Source organism: Danio rerio, chromosome 15 (assembly GCF_049306965.1).
Source record: "Danio rerio strain Tuebingen ecotype United States chromosome 15, GRCz12tu, whole genome shotgun sequence".
NCBI lineage: Eukaryota > Metazoa > Chordata > Actinopteri > Cypriniformes > Danionidae > Danio > Danio rerio.
Genome location: NC_133190.1, coordinates 36,840,480 through 36,858,372, shown reverse-complemented (window position 1 = coordinate 36,858,372; position 17,893 = coordinate 36,840,480). Strand labels below are relative to the sequence as shown.

Here is a 17,893-nt window from a genome sequence, read left to right as displayed (position 1 = left end):
TGCGCTATAAGTAAATTAAATAAACTTAATTGGCCCCAGTGTATGTGTCCGAATGTGAAAGTGTATGAGTGCTTCCCAGTACTGTGTTGCAGCTGGAAGGGCATCCGCTGTGTAAAACATATGCTGGATAAGTTGGTGGATCATTCTGCTGTGGCAACCCCTGATGAACAAAGGGACTAAGCCAAAGGAAAAAGAAAATAAAACATTAGACATGAAAACACCACTATCAGGTGCATGCGGCTTGTTGGTTTGTTTGTTTGTTTGTGTGCGGTGCATGCTTGCACGCGCGCACGCGCGTGTGTGTGTGTGTGTGTGTGTGTGTGTGTGTGTGTGTGTGTGTGTGTGTGTGTGTGTGTGTGTGTGTGTGTGTGTGTGTGTGTGTGTGTGTGTGTGTGTGTGTGTGTGTGTGTGTGTGTGTGTGTGTGTGTGTGTGTGTGTGTGTGTGTGTGTGTGTGTGTGTGTGTGTGTGTGTGTGTGTGTGTGTGTGTGTGTGTGTGTAAAGGAAGGAGAGGTATGTGTTGAGAAGTAAAAGTGATTTTATATATATAAAAAAATTCACAGTATGTCTGATAATATTTTTTCTTCTGGAGAAAGTCTTTTTTGTTTTATTTTGGCTAGAATAAAAGCAGTTATTTATTTTTTAAACACTATTTTAAGGACAAAGTTATTAGCCCCTTTAAGCCATTTTTTAAACAAACTGTTGTTATACAATAACTTGCCTAATTACCCTAACCTGCGTAGTTAAACTAATTACCCTAGTTAAGCATTTAAATGTCACTTTAAGCTGTAAAGAAGGGTCTAGAAAAATATCTAGTTAAATATTATTTACTGTCATCATGACAAAAATAAAATAAATCAGTTAATTGAAATGAGTTATTAAAACTATTATGTTTAGAAATGTGTTGAAAAAAATTAAGGGGTTGGAGTGTCCCAATTCTCTTTAGCTTGAAGACGTAGGGCTAAGGGGATGGGCTAGAGAGTCCTTGAAATGGAGATTCGAAACCAAGGGGTACAAAAATTTCCCAGAATACACCATCTACACCGGCAAAATGGTTGCACAAGGAGGTCAGGAGGTGCACAAATTATATGTATATATATATATATATATTTTTTTTTTTTTTTTTGTCAAACAAGCATATGTTTTCACACTTCAATGATGGCGTTCCTGTTTTACCATCATGCCACAAGGCTGGGAATGAGCTTTTTACTACTATAATGTTAATGTTGTATTTGGATGTTTACATTGATGAATATGCTTAGGGTGTAAATGCACAGTACACTTATCATCATATTGCCACATTAGATCGTCATGATAACATGATATCGTTGCCTTCAGTGATTTACTGAAGATAGATACCAAAAATTAATGCAATTGAAATAACTATAGCAGTCATGATCGTCAATCTCCTATGAAGCAAGAGATTGCAATGACATATGATGACATGTGCAGGTGTTGTAGTGGTGTCCCATTTCTTAGGGGTAAATTTTGAAGCTCTTCCCTTTCACACTCAGTTTCAAGGGCAAGGGGGAAGGGGTAGGGGTGCAAAAAAAGATTTGGGATTGGCCTTAGTATGCAAATAATTTAATGTTCTTTAAAAGTGTTGAAAAGTGTCAATTTTGGGGCAGTGCTTGTGATGTATATAAAAATTTAGATTAAAATGCAGAGATTTTTAGGATTTAAATGTTCTCTTCCAAAATTGTAAATGTATCCAGAATATATACTGTGGGAGGGTTTTGGGGCAGGGTTGCAGTATTTGTTTGATTGGCAGTTTGATATGGAGTGTTTGGGAAAACCTGTATAAATAATATTATTAATATATACATATATTATTTTCACAGTTCTATTTGTTGATTCTAGAGGTGCAGAAACTGCATTCTTCTTCTTTACACTGTAAATTTTAAGGAATTTTTAAGTACGGTATAAGCCAAGGGTGAAAATTTGATCAAGCAACCCCAGATGTGCAGTTACACTACAATAATTTTTTCTCCAATGTCCAGCATTCAAAAAGCTATATATGTAAATATATTAGTTAAAAAATAAAATGTTCAAAGTAAAAAGTTGAGAGAGCTGTTTTTAAAAAATAAAATATAAAAAAATTAAATTTAAATTAGTGTTACACATACTCATAAAAATGCAATTAAATCCAATAAAATAATTTAAAATGTAAATGCAAATCATTTGAATTTAATAATAAAAAAATTGGACACTTTAGTTTAAGTAACAATTCACACCACTTACAGGCTTATTACCTGTGTATTATTATATATAAACTGTGTATTAGCATTTATAAAGTATGATCTTATTTTACATTTATAATTCTACCCAAAACCTAAACCTAACTACTACCTTATTAACTATTAATAAGCAGCTAATTAGTAGTTTATTGAGCTAAAATATGTACTAAAGGGTTTGTTTATGATTTGTTGATAGGGTGGAATGTACATTTAAAATAAATCCAATCATTTTAATGTGTAAAAGATGTGTAAAAGATGGCCCACAAGGCCAGTAGACTTTGTGGCCAGTTTATACCGACCGTTTATACCAGTTTATGTCACTGAAACAAACGTGAGCTCTAACATTTGAACTTGATGTAACATCTCGTAAACAGTGTTAAATCTGTGTTAAAACAATCTTTTAAATTCTAGTTTGAATCAGACAGATGATAGTTTCCACCCGGAGCATGAAATGGTTCTCCTGCTCCCTCAGGCGTTTAGAAAATCCCCTCTGCTTTACTCTGATGGTGTTCTCTGTGTGAGATTCACGCAGACTTGACCCTTTTAGAGAGCACAGGCGCAGTGGTCAAAAGGCTGTGTACACAAAACACACACCCACACAAACGCAGCTCTTACTTCTCACACTTCTTCAATTCCCAGCAAGACCTTGTTCACAGTCTGTCTCCTTGAGCACAGCTGAACACAGTATTGGTTCAACAGTGCAGGCGTTTGTGTTTCCATGTAAACTGCGGTTGCCCGATGACTGTAACCAACACTTTTGCTGTGTTTTACACATTTAAGGGAAGACGGCAAAATATAGGGTTTTTTTTTTTTCATGTACATGTCAATTTTGAGATTTTTTTGGCCATTTTGGCAATTATGTTATATTATATTATATTATATTATATTATATTATATTATATTATATTATATTATATTATATTATATTATATTATATTATATTATTATATTTTGTATTTTGTTATATTACATTATATTTTATTGTATTATATTATATTATATTATATTATATTATATTATATTGTATTATATTATATTATATTATATTATATTATATTATATTATATTATATTATATCATATTATATTATATTATATTATATTTTATTTTATTGTATTATTATATATTATATTATATTATATTATATTATATTATATTATATTATATTATATTATATTCATTGCATTCATTCATTTTCTTACATTGCTAATCTATTTCAATTATATTGATCTTATTCAGTTCCTCACACATATTCTATTATGTAGATTATTTTGTTTGCCATTTTTTCATTTCTATGGCTTACATATTTAAGATTATATATTTTATAACTTACATTTATTTCATTTTATGAATTGTGTGTTATGTATTTGTTTTATAATATAATTTTCCTTACACTTCTTGCATTTACCAACTTTTATTCCATTCATCCATTGACATTTTATACATGCATACTGTATATAATCTAAATCTAAAACATTTTTTCTTATATTTACTTCATTTCTAACATCTTATTCTACTCCTTAGATATATTCAATTCTATTATATGTTATATGTATTGCATATCTTTTTCTAGTACTTACATTTATTCCACTCTGTAAAACCCAACAGTCAACTTTATAATCGAAATGAGTGTAGTTAACTCAAAATTGACTGAAAGATAATTCTACTCAAGTTCACAATACTCGTAAAGAATGCAAAGATTCAGTGACTCTTCTCTCCGCTGTACTGAAGGATTCTCGCTGTAAACTGGAGACACTGGGGTAAGATTTGACTCTCACTGACTGAGTTCCACACAATTCATTCATGTTGTCCCAACACAAATCTATTAAATTAACTTAACACTTTTAACAAATTTATGTGGATTGCACATAAACAAAAGTTGTCCCAATGAAATCTCAAGAATTGTGTTGTTTTGGCTCATTTTAATTTAGTTTGAACAAGTAAAAATGTATATACTGTATATTTTTTGAGTGTATAGATAAGTTTTTCAACTTAAATGGTTTGGAGCAATCGGTTTCCTCAAACAGTTTGAGTTGCCTTAACTTATTGGGTTTTACTGTACTCAGTTAGTTTGAGTTCTCTTCATTTTTGGGGTTTTACTGTGCTCAAATTGCTTTGTTTACTCAAATGGATTAAGTTCCCTGTACTCATTAGGATTAGTTTTTGAATTTAAAGGGTTTGTTGAAATCGGTCTCAAACAGTTTGAGTAACCTTAACTTTTTGGGTTTTACAGTGTATTTATCCTGCTATATTTTATTTGATTGTATTCTGGATCTTATTATTTTCTTACGTTTACTCTGTTGTATTACTTCTCTTATTTCTTTAACGTTTAATCTATTCTATTTTATTCTTTATTTTTTCTGAAATTAAGTAAGGAATTGTCATAAGATATAACTACATGTAACAAGACACAAATACTGTATGTAGGCTATGTAATAAAATGAAATTAATGAAAAATATAGCTTAGAATGGAGCCAAATATTATAACTTAAAATTATTATTATTCATTACATTTATTCACTGCTTTTCTGGACACTCAAAGAGGGAATCTTTTCAACCATCAGCATTGTGCCGCATCCACCCGGATGAAGCGACGGCAGCCATTCTGTGCCAGATTATTGGTGGAGAGGAGACAGGGGGATGAAGCCAATTATGATATTATGGGGATGGTTAGGAGGCCATGATGGAAAGAAGCCAATGGGCAAGTTTGGCCAGAATGCCGGGGATACACCCCTACTCTTATAGAAGGACAACCTGGGATTTTTAATGAACACAGAGTATTTCTGTGCTATGATGTACTAACACTTGGCTAATTGAACTGTGCCCGGGTGGGTTTGATCCCTTATATCTTGGTTCGTTTGACAAGTGTGAGTTTTCAAAAAACATAATGTCAATTTTAAGGGACTGTTTCATATGAATTTATTAATCATTCTTACTTTTCAATGAATGCGAACTGTCATAGTTTATGCAAACCCCTCACTGCACTTCAGCTGCCACCTTCAGCAAACCTCCTAATACGTGCAGCACGATACCTTTTATAACAGTTTATGAGCATCAAAAGGGATGGATCTGTTCAGCAAAAGATTTGACTGTGTGCCACTGCATCCCAAACCACTCAACATAATACAAAAGTATGTACCTAAAGAAATCTTTATTGTATGAGCGAGTGCACTTCTCTCTTGTTTAACTGAACAGTACTGGCCAAACTTGCTATTCCAGTAGCAATCTAGTTTTTCTAAAGGCTCCCTTCCAGGGACTGACCATGCACAGCCCTGCTTCGTTTCTGTGGGCAACCATGTGAGAGCTGCAGAAAGCTGGTTGCCAAAACAGAACAAAACAGATGCAAGGTGTAAGATGTGATGTTTGTACTCTTGAAGTCATAGTCCTTAAATCATTGGCTAGCGTTGAAACCACATCATCCTGATCACAATCATTTTCTCCTCTCTTACTAACAATATCTAAAAAGTATCAAATGGGGTCAAAACGAAATGATTACAGAACCCCAGAGCTGACTGGACCTTGTGCTGTTGCTCAGAGTTGTGCCTGCACTCACTTCTGTTTGTCTGTGCTCTTGACTGGAGCCTGTCTGTGGACTAAATGACATTGTGTGTGTGTGTGTGTGTGTGCATTTGTGTGTGTTTGAGGAGGAGGAGAGGAAGACTCATAGGAGCTGTTACAGAACAGATGGTCCCAGCGCGACACTGGACCTCCGACCGAGGAAAAATCAATGCTCATAACTTCAAAACAAAAAAGAAATTAATAAATATGGAGGAACACAAGATTGCTTTGCATCAGTGTCGCATTCTAATTAATAGGTGTTTTGTTTGTGGGTTGTTGGTGTTTTTTTCTCCCCTCCTTTTCTCCGACGGTGACAATTTATGCTTTTTTAGAGCGGAAGGCAGACTGTGAAGATTCCAAATCAAGCTCGTCTGCTTTTTCTTCTCTTTTTTTTCTCTCTCTCTCTCTTCTTCTCACACGCTTCCCCCCTTCCGCACAAACACACCTCCACTGTCTGCTCCTCATCTTCTCTTTTGGTCTTTCTCCTCATAATCTTTTCCCACTGACGTCCCCCATGGGTCAAGCTAGAGCGTTTGGTGGAAAACGGATGGTAAAACATTTTGACAGGGATATTGATATTGGTTTTTACGTTTGAGATGGAGAGGACTGTCTGTATGACCTCTTTTTTTGGTTTGTTTTATCTTGTGCAAGTTAATCATGATGACAGATAATTAACATTAGATATTAGCACATTGATGGGGTACACATTTAATCATTTAGCGGATGCTTTTATGCAAATAAACAACAAAATGTATGAACCTTTGTTTGTTTGTTTGTTTGTTTACTATTTTATAGTTACAATTTCTATAAATTATATCTGTCTTGATTTGTTTATCAGATACCTAAATGTAACCAATTATTTCAGCTATTTAGACAATTATACAGTGCTCAGCATAATTAAGTACATCCCATTTTGAAAATGAAAATTTTTATTAATTTCTCAGTGAATATAGGAAATGTGTTTTGGTGTATTTATTATTAATAATCAGATTGATAAAACAGATATATTTCTTAAAATAATCTTTGAAGAGAATACAATTAATTTCAAGATAAATATTGCGAAAGAATCTCAACCTACAAAATTTCAACTACATTTTTCAATTTTACATATATTTAATTTAATATGAAAAACGAAAGCATGTTTTTAACAAAACTAATATTGGATTTGTTTTTTAAATGCTTGTGCAAACAATATAATTTGCACAAAGAAATTATGTGGTTCTCCTCTAAAGAAGTTGTTACCACCAAATTTAGAGCATCATTATGGGTGTTTTACGTTATATCTTATGTGGTTCAAACGATCTGCAAAAGAGAAACTGCAGGATTTGGGAAACACTCGTCACTACATCATTCTTTTCCCAAATGATGGATAGTACTATGATAGTTCATTTGCGAGTTACACCGTTGTTTGGGAAACGAACCACAGCTTGGTGTTGACCGACTGACCGATTCCCTTTTCTAAACCCAACCAATAGTGCTTTCATAAGCGATCTAGAAAAGAAAAGAAAAGAAAAGAAAAGAAAATGTGTCGCAGCTGCGTGATTTTACCACAATTTTGTATTTTACCACATTTTCAGCCTGTCATTTATTTATTTTTGCATTACCTGGTTTCTGAAACCCATTATTTTACCATTGCATTTATAAGTGCTGTAGAAATGTGTGTGACTGATTGATTACAATGCTCATAGCTACGAAATTATGTAAATAAAAAATTATCCTGAATTTGTGATGCATTTTTGTTTATTTTGATGAAAAGCCCTCTGTTTGTTTTGGACCCTGATTCAGAAACAGTACGTCCATTCAGATTCAATATACAGTGCTCAGCATAAATAAGGTTTTGATAATGAATATGTTTATCCATTTCTTAGTCAATATAGCCAAAATATGTTTAAACAAAATCCATTAAAAAAGGTTTTGTCACCTAACATTTTTAAGAAATGATAATACATTTAAACTACAAAATGGCAGCTAAATTTCATGTTTATTTTATATTTCTCTTGATTTTTTTCTGCTTATTAAAATTTTATTACATTTTTCCCCTCATGTCAATTTGGGTGCACTCAGTTTTGGACTGTGGAATTTTTTTTTCTTAGATTAGTTCCAGTTTTGACAGTACTGACTAATCTATTGTAAATGAACAAATATTTTATTGTAAAGCATCCTATATTCATTTAAAAGAGAGACCTGTACTGCTGAGCACTTATGCTGAGCACTGTACCATTAACAGAATCTAAAGAATCTAGTAGGTCATTTTAAGTTCAGAATAAAACCAAGAAGGTTTGAAGATGGACGTTTGCTACTCTTTTTTTTTTTTGTTTGTTTTACATCTTTGACCTCATTGGTTACCTCTTTCTTGCTAATTGTCTTTCTGTGTGCCTGTTTCTCTATCTCAGACCCATCAGATCAGCTGCTGGAGGTGGTGGGTCTGGAAGGAGCAATGGAAATGGGACAGATCTACACGGGGCTGAAGAGCGCAGGCAGACGACTGGCTCAGTGTTCATCTATCACTATCAGGTTACACATTATTTACAAACTAACCCTAATTGGCCCTTCGCAAATCCTTGCCCCCCTTCTCACTGTCCAACAAGCTTTCACTATAAGTCATGGCGCTCCCCTATCAATGTGTGTGCACTCTCTAGGAAAAAAGTGAGCAATTTCTGTAGAAACTACATACAGATTTCAGACAAAAGCAGACATGAAGGTCTGTATCATACAAATTTGCAATGTGAGTGTAAATTAAAACAAAATAAAGATTGAAGCTATAACTATAGCCAAATTGATTGCACACATAAATCACACACTCACATAAATGGTGGCATTGTGAACCAGATAATATCGCATCTACAAAATTATAAGAGACAGTAAAATTGCATTCATAGTGTATCTGGGGCTATGCAGTTTAAATTAGCTCATCTAACCTGTCATATTCTGACATATTCATTGGTTATTGTCACATCACATATTTATACTAAAGTTCTCCAAATATATTTTATATAAAATATATGCCCTGCCTATCCGTGTACCTGCATTGTAAGGACTTATATGAGCACGTTTTCACAAGTTCTTCATATTAATTGCCAATGTTACTCTACTATCTCTGCTTAGTCTATAGCAGTGGTTCTCAAACTGTGGTACGTGTACCACTAGTGGAACGCAGGCTTCCTTCTAGTGGTATGCGAAATAATCCCTGAATAATTCAAATAAAAGAAATGAACACACTTTTAACCCTTTGATGCGTACAATAACACAAATGTGATCAGGAAATTGATTTAAATAGGTTAAACCTTTTATTTTATTTTCAATTTTATAATGTATGTTATGTATTCTATCATTTAAAGTTGATTTCCTCCCCATATTTGTAATTGTTGTTGGGGGCATATCCCGTATTTTTATATCCCAATGTATGTGACAGGTAATCACTTGCTTTTCTGACACAAATAGACTACTCTAACGTGCAGTTAGCAGATCTAATTTCTATTTTAAATATGTAAATCCAATTCATAAATCTAAAACACAAGTTAATGTTTAGATTTCAAAGATATGCAAATAAGTCATAGCCTATACATGCATCATATATTTCAAAATTTACCAAAAAGAGTTTATATATGAATATGATAGCATTTAGCTTATATTTATGAGGTCCAAGGAACATTTCCAGATTTTAACGAATAGGCTACTTTATGATAATACTTTACATTTAAGTACAGCAGTTTTTGTTTTACTTTTTAAGAACAGCTGTCATTTTTAATTAACTTTTAAAAGCAAATAATTTAAACATTGACGTTTTATTTATTTTTGCCTGTAAGCAAAGTACAGTGTTAATGTTCAAACTATTTATAATGTTTAAAGTGGCTGACAATAATAAATATTCATAATAAGAAGAATTAATCTGCCTCGTTTTTGAACTGTGCGGTGCTGTAGCTGCTTAGTTAGGCGTAGTGGTACTTGGAAAGACAATTTTTTTCTGAGGTGGTACTTGGAAGAAAGTTTGAAAACCACTGGTCAATATCTTTTCTGCTTTTCAGAGAAAGTGGCGCACAGTGATGAGGGCACAGAATGACGGTGTTATGATTGGCCGGATTGCTTGTCAATTAAACTGCCTGTGAAAGATCAACTACATTCCACAGTGGTGTTCTTCAAAAATATATAAATAAATAAATTCCAGGAATTCTACATTTAACAATGTAAAAATGTCTACATGGTCCAATGAAGTTTTAAGGCACAATTACACAACACTGTTTCCAACAATTTTTTTAAAATGCACTTTGGCTGTTCATTTACATGACAGTGATGTTTTGGGGAACCGGATAAACATACTTTTGAAAATGTTTTCAAAGTTTGTGGTAGTAGAGAGGTAGCCACATAACATGAAATTAAATAACAGACATGGCCTGTGGTGTTGCTGAATATGCTCATCACTTATCACTCATCAGTGTATTTGCAGATCTATTTTTTCTTTAATTTTAGAAAAAAGTAATAGTGTTTATGTACAGAGACATAGAATTTATGAAAAGTACTACATTATATATATATATATATATATATATATATATATATATATATATATATATATATATATATATATATATATATATATATATATATATATATATATATATATATATACATATATACATATACACACACACAGCTGAAGTCAAAATTATTAGCCCCCCTGAGTTATTCACCTCCATTTAATTTTTTCCTCAATTTCTGTTTAACAGAGAGCAGATTTTTTTTCAACACATTTCTAAACATAATAGTTTAATAACTCATTTCTAATAACTGTTTTATTTTATTTTTGACATAATGACAGTAAATAATATTTGACTAGATATTTTTCAGGACACTTTTGTACAGCTTAGAGTGACTTATAAAGGCTTAACTAGGTTAATTAGGTTAACTAGGCAGGTCAGATTAATTAGGCAAGTTATTGTATAACAATGGTTTGTTCTGCAGACTGTTGAAAAAATATATAGCTTAAAGGGGCTAATCATTATGTCACTAAAATGTTTTTAAAAAAATAATCACTGCTTTTATTCTAGCTGAAATAAAACAAATAAGACTTTCTCCAGAAGAAAAAAAAATATTATCAGACATTCCTTGCTCTGTTAACAATAATTAAGGAAATGTTTAAAGAAGAAAAAAAATGAAAGGGGGGCTAATAATTCTGACTTCAACTGTATACACTGTGTATTTAACTTCATTTTCTTCATCATTCCTTATTATAAACCTACAGCACTCTGTGTTTTATTGACAGAACCAGTAAATCCCTCCCTATGCAAATAGATGGTGAGCCATGGATGCAGAGCCCATGCACTGTAAGTATGACCTGCACATTGCACTTCTTTTTATATTGTTCAATATATTTATTGCTACTAGTGTTCACTTTTTAGTCATGTCAATAACTAAGAACCATTTTCTCCCATTCCTCCAAACCCAGTTATGGTTTGGTCAGTATTCGTTTTTTTCCCCCGATACCTTGTGTAAAAACCAGCAAAGCATCATAAAAGCAAGCTGAAAATATGCTCTGGCGCGACACAACCACCTCATTTGCAAGATTCCAAGCTTTGTTTGCTTTTAATTAAAGTTTCTCTTCTCTGAAAGCATCTTTTCTGAAGTGCCGTGTTCATTTACATATACTTCATTTTGCCGATGCCTGGAATCCAAAAAGCATGACAACACAATTAATTGGAAGGAGCACTTCTACCTGTAGATTAAAACTCTGGCTAAAAGAAGACACCGACACAACTGTTATAATAGCAGCTGATCTCCATGGCAGCCTATGACTTCACTGATGCTTAATTAGTGTCAGCAGATTTAAGCAATGCTTTCCAGACTCTACAGTCAATATTCAGGTGTTCCAATTCATCCTCAGCAAAAGTGATTATGCTAATCCGGATTTTGGTGCTGCTGCGTTGTGGTTGTATTTGCTCATGAGGGTTTTTTCTGCAAAAATGACAGAGGTTTAAATTCTTTTATTGTTATTATGTGGTTGCAAATCGATGTAAAAAGGCTCGAATTATGTCTTATGCTGTTTTTATCTCAAAATATTCATTTCACATACCTGTATATTGCTAAATAAAATGTTTTGCATTGTATTATTATGATAATAAAAGGTGTGCTCTTACATTAAAACCATCAACATAATAATTTTTGATGTGAAGAGCAAAAAAAAATGTGCTAAATCATTTAATAACTAAGCTCTGCAGTGTGTCTCAAAATTAAATGTTTGAAATGAGTATTTCCCCATAAAATAATATTGTATTTTTATAATGCACATTGCAAAGTCATATATCTAATAATATTCATAATAAAACCTAATATTACTTTAATGAATATAATAATTATTACATGTAAAAATAATAAATGTAATTTTCAAAGTTTTTTGAATAGATTTACTTGCTTAAGTTATACATTATTTATTATTATAGAAATTATTAATATATAAACTATATATAAATATATAAAAAATTCTGATATAACAGCTTTGTATATTAAAGATATGCAAAAATTATGTCCAAAATATATAAGTACTGACTTGAAATTTTTCGTCTATTTTTAATCTAAAAATTTGAATTTCTCATATATCATTAATATGTGATGATAAAGTAATATACTTTTTCAATTGTGCAGTTGTAATATGCACTAACTGGCCACTTTATTAGGTACACAAACTGCTTGTTAGCGCAAATTTCTAATCAGCCAATCACGTGGCAGCAACTCATGAATTTAGGCATGTAGACACGTTGAAGACGATCCGCTGCAGTTCAAACTGAGCATCAGAATGAGGAAGAAAGGTGATTTAAGTGACTTTAAATGTGGCATGGGTGTTGGTGCCAGACAGGTTGGACTGAGTATTTCAGAAACTGCTGATCTACTGGGATTTTCACGCACAACCATCTCTAGGGTTTACAGAGAAAATCAGTTTATCCATCCCTTTGTGACTACAGTGTAATCATCTTCTGATGGCAACTTCCAGCAGGATAAAGAGCCATTTTAGAAAGTGTGAATCTTCTAAGACTGGTTTCTTGAACATGACAATGAGCTCACTCCACTCAAATGGCCTCCACAGTCACCAGATTTCAATCCAATAGAGCATCTTTGGGATGTGGTGGAACGGGAGATTCACATCATGGATGTGCAGCCAACAATTCTGCTGCAACTGCATGATGCTATCATTTCAAAGTGGACCAAAATCTCTGAGGAATATTTCCAGTACCTTGCTGAATCTATGCAATGAAGGATTAAGGCAGTTCTGAAGGCAAAAGGCGGTTCAAGTACTAGTATTATTACCCAGTACTAGTTAGGTGTACCTAATAACGTGGCCGGTGAGTGTGTTCTATATGGTGCTTCCATTGTAAATTCAATAAATAATTGTTATTAATGTGCGGAGTAAAAGAAAAGAATTAAGTAACAATGACATTTTCTCCGGAATTTAAGCTTAATTAGTGGTAGAAGCGGGAACGTAGCATTAAATTATTCTGTTCAAGGTCCTTGATTTTTAGTACAGATATAAAGTTTCTTGAGCACCATTTCTAAAAGTTTACACCAATAATAGCTTTAAAATAAATATTTTAAATTATTTAAAATATTATAAATGGTTTTAAATATAAAAATATAGATTTTATTCTAAATAATATTACTATACCAAATCTATCAAAATAAATTCTATTTCTAAACATTTTTTATTATTTTGCTTTGCATTAATTAGCAATAAAGATCTGTTTTATTCTGTAGAGAATCATCCAATCTATTATTTATAAAAGTGATGTAAAATCCTCACCTTATGGCACCTAATCTTGTCTTTGTAAATAGCTCCAGAGAGACACTAAAAAGGGCACCATTCCAATAAATTTGCATTATATATGAACACTCTCGATTTCACCCCATATGTTAAAAAATGTCATGTTGACTCTTCCTCTTAATTAAACTAAAATGCTACGAAGGTTTTCTTTTTGAGGCGTTCAGTACCATTTACCTCCTTATGCCATTTCTGTGTCAGAATACTTTCATGAACAAAGCACACGGGCGAATTCAAAGCGAAGAGCTTGATATTTACCATCACCGTCACCTTTGATGTGGAATTATAATTGACCCACAAATAGAGAATTCAGCATCCAATTAAATGTGACACGAGCGGACTTAATAAACAAGATTTTAATGACACTTACATTTCAGTCTAGTCCATTAGCCCACGTCTAGTTTTTCCACATCATCCTTGAGAAGTGTGGACATGCCAAATGTAACATTTAAAGGGCTGTTCACTCAAAAAAATCTAAGCTTTAAACCTAAGATTGAGGGTAAATTAACAGCATTTCTTTTTCTTTAGCTGATACTATGATTCAGCTACACCTTGAGAGTAAAGAAACATATAGATGCAACTATGAAATATTGAGGTCTAATAAAATAAAAGGATTTATCTGTGCAACAAACTCAATATTATTTACAACATATATTTACAACAGACTGGTCTTTTAGCTTTATATGTAGACTGTACAGAGTTTTGATCAGAGGTCATGAGAATATGTGGAATATCATGGAATTTTAAAATGTGTTTTCCAGACATTAAAGTCAGGGAATTTTATATATTTTTGTCCAATTCATTCAATATCAGGGTATTTTGTTTTTCATTTTTTTGTTATTGAGCACTTTTTATTTGTGAATGATGTCCTGACAAGCCAACATTTGCGGCAATTAAAGAATATGTCCATGCTTCTCTAAATTTTGCACCATTTGCTTGATTTTTCAATAAAATCAGCAATCGCAGAATCACAGAATTCTGTAGCTGCCTGTTTTTTTTATTCATTATAGGAAATTATCATGCTTTTTAGTCATGAAAGTCAGGGAAAAGTCAGGAAATTTGACATTTGGCTTACAGTAGGAACCATGTATATAATGGAATTATCAGGAGCCATGTGTATTCATTTTGTTTGGTAATTTTTTTTTTGTTAGGTTTTAACTTTTTGACATTTTATGAATTACTAAGGACTACTCGTCTGACTAAAATATTCTGTAAAAGGGGATAGTTCACTCAAAAAAAAAAAAAAAAAAAAAAAAAAAAAACAGAAAGCCTGTACACAATAGGGTGCTTGTTTAACGAAAGCTGAAAACCTGTAACCATTGACTTCATTGTAGGAAAATTAAAAGTTATGGAAGTCAACGGTTACAGGTTTCCAGCTTTCTTCAAAAAAGCACCTTTTACAAGAAAGTGGAAAGTGAAAACTGGTTTGAAAAAAAAATGAGTAGGTGATGAAAGAATTTTCAGTTTTGGGTCAATTTTCTCATTAATGTTCAACTAAAGTTCTATGTTCTAATGAAGTTATGGTAAGTAATAGCCTTAACTTTTCGGAATTTGACTGTTTAAGTGAATTGAATTGAACTGAACTGAACTGAACTGAATTGAATCAAATTGAATTAAACGGAACTGAATAAAAAAAATCACCTACATCTATGGCCTGAGTCAATTAACAGCAAATTGTCAGTTTGGTGGAGACCTTTTCTAATCGTGTTGTCTTGTGAGTTTATGTTTTGTAACTTATTGTTTTCTCTCTTTTGGGCAGATTAAAATAGTGCATGAGAATCAGGCCCGGATGCTCATGGGTCCTCCTCAAAGCTCCAGCTTCTTCTCCTTTTTCCGCCGCGACCGCAGAGAGAGCAAAGACTGACAACTCAGCACATCTGGGATTAAGATGAACACCTGCACAAGATCTAATGAAGAGGTTCCTGAAGGTTGTGTTTGAGATTTGTAGATTTCAGCTGATCACTTCCGCCTCCAGTTTTTTGTCTTGGCTGTTTGATGAAACTGACATTTTTACAGGTAATTTAAGGGAGTCAAAGGCCAACACTGGGGTCATTTGTTCACACTGTGTTTAAAGTCAAAAAGCGCCAGGTCAATACACTGGTTCCATATAAACCCATGACTTATAAACAGAAATGGTTTTAATTCTGTATGCTATTTAGGGTCCAGAATCACTTGGAGATTACTGTGAAAAATGACATGGCCAAAGGGAAAATTAAATGATGCATATGAAGTATTAGGGTACATTTGCATGGCAACAATGTACTTAAAATGCAAAACATTTGACGATAATGTTGTCAAATCAATCTCTCTTCACACAGATCTGCAAAAATTGACTAAAAGCACTGCATTCTGCATTTTCACAAGTCACTGTATTTTACATGGTGAGTGGTGACAATAATGTTGTATTTTTTTAAACCATCATTGTTAAAGCTTTCTTTCATGAGACATGAGCAAAATGGAAAACTAAATGCTTTTGAACTTAAATGATGCATATAAAGTATTAGGGTGCATTTGCATGACAACGATGTACTGGAAATGCAAATCCTTTGACTATGTTGTTGTCAAAGCAACCTCTAATCATACAGATCTGCAAAAAAAGTGATTTAAAAACGTGCTGTATTCTGCTTTTTCTCAAGTCACTGTAATATAAATGGTGATAATAATTGTGTCTGTTTTAAAAACCTTCACCGTGAACACTTTCAGGCCCACAAAAAGCTCATGTTGTGTAAATTAACTGCTAAAACACAAGCTTTTAGTTCATAATGTTGTTGTGTAGATGTTTTGTGTATAAATGCTGTCACATGCTTGATTAAAAATCCAGAATTTTATTATAGGATTTATGTAATTATATTGTTATATTATTTAAAATTGCAACTGTGCCAGAGAGTAATTTTTAAATCTTATATCATGATACCTTGAGCATTCTTACATTGTAAGGCTATTCATTGATTATTTATTAATGTGGAGTCTACTACAAAGAAACTGTGAAATGTTATTTCTGAACTTCAGCTTCGTTAGGTACAGTAATGTGCATTTTTTACAACTTTCTGTGAGATTGAACTTCTTGAAACCCTTGATTTAGATGTGTAGAAGCAAGCAAATCTAAGCTAAAAGACCAGTAATAGCTTAAAATGATCAATCTATAAATATTTACTACCCAAATTATATCATTAAACAATACAACTATACCATATAATTTAAAATTGATGTAAGATTTTTATTTTTATTTTGTATTGCATTATTTAGCAATGAAAATTCCATTTTATTCTTTAGAGATTCATCCAATTTATTATTTATTGACAAAAATTTCATCAAATCTCTACTTAATGGCACTTAATCATGTTTTGCCTTTTTAAATAGTTCCAGACACACTAAAAAGGGCAGGAATCCAACAAATGTGCATTATACTGTCAATATATAAACACTCCCAAATTTAACCATTGTATTTTTCTTTAGAAAATGATTCATTTAGATGTATTATCTATTATATATATATATATATATATATATATATATATATATATATATATATATATATATATATATATATATATATATATATATATATCAATATGCATGTTTGGAGGATGCATTTAAAAATCACTTTATTAAAAAATAAATGGCCAAGCCACTTTAATGTAGCAGAAAAGGCTATTCATGATAAAGAAGTTTGAACACGTGACAAACAATTCTTATAACATGAAGTGAAAAAAGCACAAACAGCGTCTTTAGACAATCCTCATCTAAAGTCAGCAAACAACCCACTTTATATTAGGTGGCTTTTAACTACACTGTAAAAAATCCGCAATTTTATTTCCGGCAGCTGGGGTGCTGGGGAAAAAAAAATAATGGACGTTAAATTACAGAAATTTACTGTAAGGTTGAATAACAGAGGTTGAATAACAGATATTTACCAAAAATTAAAATTTAAAAAAATTTCTGTAATTCAACAGCCGTTATGTTACTTATTTTTCCAGCAGTTCAGCTGCCAAAAATAAAATGTAAAATTATGGATTTTTTTTGTGTACTTGCATCAAAAAAATAAATACAATGTACTTACAGTGTTCAGTATGTATTGCAGAACACTTCTGGTGCTCTTGAGGTGGGATATGGGTCAGGTTAGTGGACAGGTTTGGTGGTATAGACACGTTTAAGAGTGGATTTATGAGTAAGGGATGGTCAACAGTGTAATTACAAAGGCAATTACAGAAATTAATTACAGATGTTTGCAGGTATTTAATCAATCATAAGTACAATGTAAAAACATGTATTTACACTATACGTTTAGTTGTAACA

The 17,893-nt window shown here is 32.3% G+C and overlaps 1 protein-coding gene across 1 annotated transcript in view; it reads left to right on the top strand.

Annotated features, from left to right (window-relative positions):
- The window catches only part of dgkb (diacylglycerol kinase, beta), a 111,558-nt gene extending 95,135 nt beyond the window's left edge, over positions 1-16,423 (top strand). The window contains exons 22-24 of the mRNA XM_073923876.1: positions 8,187-8,307; positions 11,054-11,114; positions 15,357-16,423. Of these exons, the coding sequence (XP_073779977.1) occupies positions 8,187-8,307; positions 11,054-11,114; positions 15,357-15,461 (287 nt within the window). The 3' untranslated portion in view covers positions 15,462-16,423. The remainder of the gene's footprint in view (positions 1-8,186; positions 8,308-11,053; positions 11,115-15,356) is intronic.
- The last annotated feature ends 1,470 nt before the right edge of the window (positions 16,424-17,893 follow it).